The sequence below is a fragment of the Solanum stenotomum genome, chromosome 6 (assembly GCF_019186545.1).
Source record: "Solanum stenotomum isolate F172 chromosome 6, ASM1918654v1, whole genome shotgun sequence".
In the NCBI taxonomy this organism is placed as follows: Eukaryota; Viridiplantae; Streptophyta; class Magnoliopsida; order Solanales; family Solanaceae; genus Solanum; species Solanum stenotomum.
The window spans coordinates 50,832,073-50,840,825 of record NC_064287.1 but is presented as its reverse complement, the minus strand read 5'-3'; the positions used below and the strand labels follow the sequence as shown (position 1 = coordinate 50,840,825).

The 8,753-nt window shown below is 29.9% G+C and overlaps 1 protein-coding gene and 1 pseudogene across 1 annotated transcript; one reads left to right on the top strand and one right to left on the bottom strand.

Annotated features, from left to right (window-relative positions):
• Positions 1 to 6,561: 6,561 nt before the first annotated feature.
• Positions 6,562 to 7,151, bottom strand: LOC125868863 (putative late blight resistance protein homolog R1A-3; the record flags this gene model as incomplete). Its single annotated transcript, XM_049549433.1, has 1 exon — positions 6,562 to 7,151. A coding segment is annotated over one exon (498 nt), but the record flags the coding sequence as incomplete, so codon positions are not given.
• A 14-nt stretch (positions 7,152 to 7,165) lies between these two features.
• The window catches only part of LOC125868862 (sphinganine C4-monooxygenase 1-like), a 5,553-nt pseudogene continuing 3,965 nt past the window's right edge, over positions 7,166 to 8,753 (top strand).

Genomic DNA, 8,753 nt, shown 5'->3' with positions numbered 1-8,753 from the left:
CAATAAATTATATAGCTTCAGATGTACATTATGCTCTTCCCACAAATATTCGAAAATAAGATGAAATAGAGTAGACTAAAAACAATAAAATAGCTAATCAATTCTAAAACTTTTAAATAACAAAAAATAATGAGAGAAATAGTTTCAATGTAAAAGAATGGAGGATCTTCCTCAATAACTAATAAAAGCATAAATAGATTTACCTTTTTTTTGTTGCATATGTGATGAGCAATTACATCCATCAACAATGATACATTAGAATAACTAAGTGTATGCATTAACATATAATGACTGTGATGAGCAATATAATTACATCCACCAATAATCATCCATCAACAATTATACATATAAATTAGTGTATGCATTAATATAAAGTGATTTTGAAAACAATTTTTTGGTATGTATAATTATAAGTCAGGAATTATAAAAGTGATTTAAAAATTAATGGTATACATAATATCTATGAGAATTAGATAGGTTAATGTTGGGATATGTAAAGTTTCTGACTAAAATCTAAATATGTGTGTCATATTAAGATGTTTGGTAATTCAAAGGACATTTTTATTCTTTAATGTAAAAGGATATTTTAGTTTTTAATAATATTTAAATTTAGTGAAAGGGTAAAATCGTAATTCAACTTTGAAGTTAAGATCTTCCCACTTATAATAATACTTGTTTCTGGACACGCGCTTTGCGCGTCCACCCTATGTCAATAAGTACACAGTTTTAAAAAAAAGTTACATCGATTGATAACATATTAGTGTTATAAAACAAAATAAAAGTTTGTTATACTTTTTATATCCACAAACATGATGTTCGATCGCAAAGTTGTAAAACAACAGAGAACGACAATGTTAGATTATAAAGCTTATTAAATTGGAGGACCTTGAATAGATATTTCAAATTGTTTTAATTTATACAACAACAACAACAACGATATATCGATATAGTACCATAAAGTGGGATGATTTTATTATGTTAAAGTATTTGAATAAATATTTAGTGTAGTCCAACAAAGTAATTTAATAAATACATTTAAAGTAGTATTTTAAATAAAATAAAATAATTTATATCTCTTTTTGCATATTACAAATGTTACTTATATTGTATATGTATATAGTATTCAAGAGCTAACTTTACAAATGTAAAGGTTTCTCAATGCAAATTCGTTGTGAATTCTTATATAATAGTAAGATTTAATTCCAAAGATATACTATAACTTTCTTTAATTAATTAAGTTAATATGAATGGTTCTCATATTTGTATTTCTTTTAAGTTCAACTTTTTAAATCTTTGTTAGAATGAATATTGATATTTTAGCATAAAAACTGTAATAAGATCAGTGTTTAACTAAAATTTTAAAAATCTTTCAATTTTTGGGTGATTTTTTAGTATGCAATTCAACTTTATAAGTCAAATTTCTTACTTTTAAAACCGCCCATGTGAAAAAAAAAAATGCATAACTCATGAATATTGTCAAATTGGGAAAAAATTACTATCATAAAGAACCCGATGACAATAATGGTAACTTATCTTACTTATACAACGTGGGAATTTGTAGGGCCATTTTTATGTAGGATATCTAGTAGTAGTATTTATCATCGTAAAAATGTTCTCTAACTGCATCATATTAATGATTACAACATCTATTCATAATTGGATACTTTTGAGATTATGTAAATTCTCTAGTCTTTTATTCCTACATAGTTACTATTCGGTAGTATTAAATATCCAAATATAATTACTAATTAATTAGAAAGTATATTAAGAGAATCTTGAATTGGGAAAAATCTAATCCTAAAATTAAAATTAAAAATTCATGGTAACTTGATCCAAAAGGGAATGAATTGCATATCGATAAATAAAGAGTGCATGTTATTGTTTTGTAAATAATATTTATTTATTATTGTAAAGAGTATTCATACTACTTATATTTAAAGAGTTGAGAAATTTAAAAGAAACGTACCTGATAAATGGAGAAAGGCAAATATGAAAAAAACAAGTTTCATGTATAAGAACTCAAAAGTTTCCACCAAAATAAAACAAAAATGAAATAGAAATGGAAAAAAAAAGAGCGAAAGAAAGGCAATCTTAAAATTAAAATAACAATTACCTGGAGATTCAAAATGGAAGAAAGAATGTGATCATAATAATCATGAACTTCACAATATCCGTATACAACAACCCTGCTCGACGTCAAAATTAAATCATCACTGTTAAACGATATCAAAAGCTATGTTCATCACATTTTTTTACACAAAAAAATAATTTATTTGGAGAAATAAAATATTCATAAATAATTCAATACAAACTATGAAGTATTTTTTGCCTCATGTGATCTTCTATTTGATATAAAAAAAAAGTATTTCATGTGCACAACAAATCTAATCTTATTTGCACTTGTGTACAACAATCCCTTCATACAATTGGAAAAGCAATTCCTTCATATTGCCTCTAACCTCTGTTTGTAGTACCCATATTTTTCAACAATTTCATATCAAAACTGAATATACATTTGTAAATACCTAAAACTCTTATGAAAAGTTTCTTTTGAAAAAAAAAGACAAGTTCTTAATAGAGAAATTTTAAGAACAAAGCTCAAAGAATTGAACAAAACATTAATAGAGGAAATGAAAAAGAAGTTCAAACTTAAAATAAGACTCACCATTTTGGCTTAGAAACGATTGTAAGATCAATTGTGATCTTTGAACTTCTGTTTATAAGATACTACCCACATACATGGACTTTTGGACTTCTTATTAAATAAAATGAAAAGAAATAGTGAAAAAAGATAACTAAAAGTGGGAAAATCTGATTATTATTTTTTATCTTAAAAATGGTGATAGAGTCATTTAATTTTATAAGGGCATTTTGGTATTTCAACTTTCATTTGTGATGTTCCCACTTATAATAATACTAGTCCTGGACACGTGATTTGCACGCGACTCCTGTGAAATGTATAAATTACTGTCAAAATTACATTTTAATCAGTATCACAAGTTATTCAAACAAAAAATATAATTTAAAATAGATGAACAATCAATGTTTTCAAATAACTTCTTTATTGTATGTCAAATGATTAAACATTTGATGAACCTGCAAAATTTAGTTTGGTAACTAAAATAATGAGTTGCATTTTTATGTTATTAGGTCCAAACGTATGATAAATTAGTATGTGCAAAAATGAATAACAAAAATGATTAATGGTTCTCATATAAATGCACAATAAGAAAATTTCTACATATACCTTAAATTGATATCTATACTTCAAGTCCAACACCCATACAATTCTAAATGCTTAATATGGAAGAAAAGTTCTATAATGGAGAAAGAAAGCAAGAACGAAAAGTTGAGGATATTGTAAAGAAAGTCCTCATGCTATGAAAAGAAAACTTTGTTATTGTTTGAGACAACATATCAACATAAGACTGTTCACTATTTAATACTACACATGTATTAAATTTACTCTCTTTTTTTCCGCTGCTATTTTTTTCTTCTTAATTACAAATTTTCAGCATTTTTTTTGGTTATCCTCACTTGCAACTTCTAACTCTCTTATCTTCTCATGTTGAATTGTGCAATTTCCTTAATTCGATTTCCTATTGTGAGCTTCCATCTTTGTAAGTTGGTTCTTAAATAGCTTTAGGAAATGACCCTTTAAATTCAATTTTTAATTCTGAAATTGATTTCTATATTAAAGTGATGAATAACTTTTCTTATCATAACTTTTCAAATTCTTCCATTATGAGATTTATGATTATCATTAAAAGCAATATCAATGTACTCATTTATGAAGAAAGCAATATTAATGTACTCATTTATCAAGAAAATGATAATTTAATTATTAAAGGGCTTAAGTACTTCAAATTCTACCATTGTGTAATTAAAATATTTATATTTAATCAAATTTTAATTTAGCGTAGGGGTAGTATGGTAATTCAACTTTTTACCTTGGAGGTTCCCCGTTATAATAATATATGATGATATGATAATTTACTTTGTGTGAGAACTGCCTTAAAAGTGTCCATTTACCATTCAACAAAAAGCACAGTCGAAAATGGATAAAAACCTTACGTCCTAACTTAAGTAACCAGTTTCCAAAAGATCCTCAGCTCAAGTAATGCATATCAAAGCAGTTAAAAATACAGAAGTAAAGCAGACATAACAAATAATACAGATTTTAGTTTACGGCCAATAAATAATTGCAACTGTTTTTTTTTTCTTTTTATATAGATACTAGTTTCTGGCAACGTGCGTTGCACGTTTATTCCTTACTATTGTTATATAATTTAAAAATGTGTTATCAAATAGAAAATGCTTAAATCAACAATAGTAATTTTACCAATTACATTTCATGTATTAAATAAAATACATAAAAAGGGATTGAGCATTTGGCATCAAGCAAGAAGTATGTGAAATTAATTAAGATAATATAGTCTCTTTACTCTGTGTCACTGTGTGTGAGTCTTTTTTAAGATCTAAATATCATTGATAACCTTTTATAGCCATGAATGGATAAAAAAAATCATACAGGCTTATTGACAAGATTGCCTATTTTATTTTAATGAGAAACGGAACGTGAAATTTAAAAGGCTAATCAAAGAATACATGAAGATACACTTTCAAAATTTTACAAGATTAAAAAGCAATTACATCCAAAATATAAAAGTAACAGATAAAGAATTAACAAACTGGACTTCATACATACAACTATTTCAAAAGCTCATAATAATAGCTAAAAGATCACAACACCACAATGAGTTCATTAGAAATGCAAAAGAAATTATAAAAAACAATAATCTTCCTAATGGAGAACCGAAAGAGATGTGAGGACTTAGGCATATCTAAAAAGAAGTCTTCTCCCATGTATTCTATTTACTCCTTTATACCATTTCTTCCTGTCTTTTTTGCCTATCATATATAGATGCGATAGTTTTTTTGATTATCCTCTTCTCAAGTTGAATGACACGAGTTTCTTTCATTTTTCAATGGTTATCATCCAGTTCTTAAATAATAGTGAAAATGTCTGTTCAAATTCTATTTTCAGTTCTAAATAATAGTCTTTTAATATATAGATGGGAAGATGAAAAATACAAATCATAATTAGACTAAGTAAGAGAATTAACATTGCCACTAATTACTGCTCTGAACGTGGAATCTAGTCTAGTTTGAATGGATAAGAAGATGAAAAATATAAATCATTGTAATTAGTAATAAATAAGGCAATTACAAACCATCTCATTAATTATTAATTTAATATTAATTCATTCATATATAAGAATACACTTTTAATACCTTAGTAATAAATCAAATAAATAAAATCAGTAGCATTAATCGGGTAAATGGGGGGTCTTTTCATATACCAGTAATTATTCTAGGCAATACATACATGTACAATTGATATTATCTAAAAATATATCTTTTCACATTCCAAGCATTGAATTATTTGCTTAGTCCTTTGAGTTTCTTCTGCTAATATCATTTAAGGATAATGTTTAATCTATACTTCATATAAGTAGAGAAGAGTGTCAAATCACTTGATAATTTTTCTCTTTCTTTGTCAGAAATTTCCTTTAATTCTTACTCCTATAATTCAGCCTTGAGAACGTTGGGATAGAAAATTTACTTTAGAAAGAAGCAGAGGATTAAAAAAAAACTGCAAACCTTTAGAAAATGTGGAGCATTAATATAGAAATGCAAGTAAACCTAGAAATAGGACTGTTAAACTTCTTATGTAACCTCCCTAAAATGTGTAATTAAGTCTTCAAACTTTTAAAATTTTACTATAAACCCTTGAGGTAATTTTATTTATTTACTATTAAATTAATTAGATGTTTGATTATTAACTCACCCTAGAACGTGTATTTAGTCTTAGTTAATTTAAATTTTACTATTTATTATTTAATTAATTAAATATTTGATTTAGTGTAGGGATAAAATGGTAATCTAACTTTTCACTTTTGAAGCTTTCCACTTATAATATATGATTTATGATTTATAACTTTGTGTGAGAACTGCCTTAAAAATGTCCATTTACCTTACAACAAAAATCACAGTTGAAAATGGGTAAAAGTCTTAGGTCCTAGCTTGAGTAACTAGTTCCTCAACCTTGCTTTGAAAATCATCAACAATACCATTAACTTTGCAGATGTAGTCATCAGTTAGAGCTGATAAATTGGCGTTTTGAGTTGAATTTGAACAAATTACAATGGGACTATAACCTTGTCATTTTCTGGAAATCCATCATGGCTGAGTTTACCAGAGCTCAGCATTTCGTTACAGAATGTCACGCTTGCTTAGTTTGCCCACAACCAATCGAACTTCATCAGCATTCACATCTCCACCCACAGTAATATCTTTTCTATCCTATTAATTGAAATTGATTTAATCCCTTTCATATCAAAAAGACAAAAAAGATGAATCAATTTTATGATGTACTAAAAAAAAGGAAAGAAAGAAAATATAATCTGTACCTGGAAGAGAGGATAATCTTTTAACTATCTCTTCATCAGGAGATGTATCGAATTTCAACACCATTTTCTGCAAGAAAACCCAAATGACGCCATGAGGGTTAAAGATAACAGTCAAAACAGTTCATAAAGTTTATTGCCGTTATTTCTGATTCATTAAAATCATGCAGAATAAAGCTTTTCTCAGTAGTGTACCTTGATGATGACAAGCTTGAAATTAGTATTTTGATTATCTTCGACTTGTGTTTCTTCTATATCCTTGGCTGACTTGACAACAGATTCGTTGCAGTTGTCTACCTCAATGTACTTCAGAGAAAGGATGTTCATGAAACAAGAAGGGATCTCCATAAGATCTTTACATCCGCGCAAAACCAATTGTTCAAGGTTAGGAAATGCATCTTCAGCTACAATCCATTTCATCAAGGACACATATGCTAGTTTCAAGATTTTGAGTTGAGGGAACATGCCATTGCTCACTTTCCATTCCCTATGATCACCAAATTCAACGTAGTACAGTTTGAGTACCTCAAGGTTCTTCAGATGATCAGCAGTTTCTGATAAGTACTGAGAATTCAGGTAAACGCCAGAGAGTTTCAGGTATTTGAGATTTGGTGCAGAGATGCAAAAGGTGATGGTTTTAAAGGCTTTTGATCGAAAAAGCTTTAGTATTTCAAGCCGTATTGGAAAACTCAACGCATGGTACTGATGGGGGGTATTCTAAGCAATCTGGTGGGGATCGACACGCTTCAATCTTTGTTCTTGGCAAACAGTTATTTGTTGCCATGTTGATGTTAGATACTTGGCAATATTTTATGCATCGGTACATGTGTAACATCCGACAATTTTAAGTGGCTTTGATGAAGCTTGAAATTTGGAAATAGTCATTTTTGGAAAAAAATTTTAAATCTGGAAATTTGGCGAAGTGTAGAAAAACATGAGTTTTTGGCCAACTTCGAGTAGTCGTAGCTCCTAGCTCAGGATGAGTTAGGAGTAGTTCCAGTTATGGTTGCGAATCCCTTGGAACGATATTTCCAACGCCACTGAGTTTGCTCAATTTCGAGTTCGTATGAGGGAGTTATGCCCTGTAGAAGTTGGGCAGTTGGAAAGGAATTTCGTCCGGAAATTTTAGGGGCATTTTGGTCCTTTCACAAATCTTTTAATTGAGCTCATATTGTTGAGTTAGGATGATATTTGGATCATTTTTTGTCCCTTTTTGAAAGAGAAAGAGTTAGGGTTCTTGAGATTAAAGAAGAGAAGAAGGAGAAGAAGAAGAAGAGAAGAAAGAGGAGCTTAGTCAAGATCGTGTGGACTTTCGTCGGGGGTGATCCCTATCAAGGTATGTGAGTTTTTTTGTGTGGGTTGATTCTTTCCCCCACACACACCAAGTTTACTCATTGATTGAGAAAGATTGGAATATTTTTGTGGAAGTGTTGAAGTTGTTAGTTGTTGTTGATGTTGTTGGTGGTGTTATTGAAATTATTGTTCGTTGTGAGACATGATTGGGTCGTATATTTTCGTTGAAATCCTATGGTATGTTGAGGGGACTTTGATTTTCAGAGTTATGACCCTTAAAAGTTGATTCACCATCAAATTGCAGAAATTTCTGGGCTGTCGATCCCCATCTACGGGACTGACCTACGGACCGTAGATCGATCGACGGTCCGTACTGGTCAACCGTCAATCTGGTCAGAAGTTGGGCTCTGTGGGGCATCGATCTACGGGCACGACCTACGGTCCGTAGATCGATCCACGGACCGTAAGTCAGGACCGTAGGTCAACACTTAGTCCTTTTTTTTCATAAATGAATTCTGGGGAAGTTTCTGACTCGATCCACGGACCTGCAGTACGGACCGTAAGTCCATCTATGGTCCGTCGATGGCTTCCGTAGATGCCGCCTGTGTCACCAGAAATCTAAAGTCTCAGTCAAGTTTCCCCATTTCTTTTCTCACTTTCTCAAGCAAGTTCCAAAGTATTATACATATGTTTATGGTTGTTTCCGACACTCCACAGTACGTCTAAGAGTTCAAGAATCCCTCCATAACACGTGATCGAACACCTTGAATTCATAATTCCGATTCAAGGAAAGATAGTTCCAAGTCAAGTGAAGTCAAGAATTTAAAGTTGAGTTCATTTCTCAAAGTTATTAGGGAACTATGTATTCCCAAAGAAGTTTTAAAGAAAGGTCTTTACATCTAAATAAGGTTGGAAACTGAGATTTCCAAGGAGCCTTCGGGCTAGTTTTGAGTAATTATCTCATATCAGCAGGAATAAATATGTTTTAAA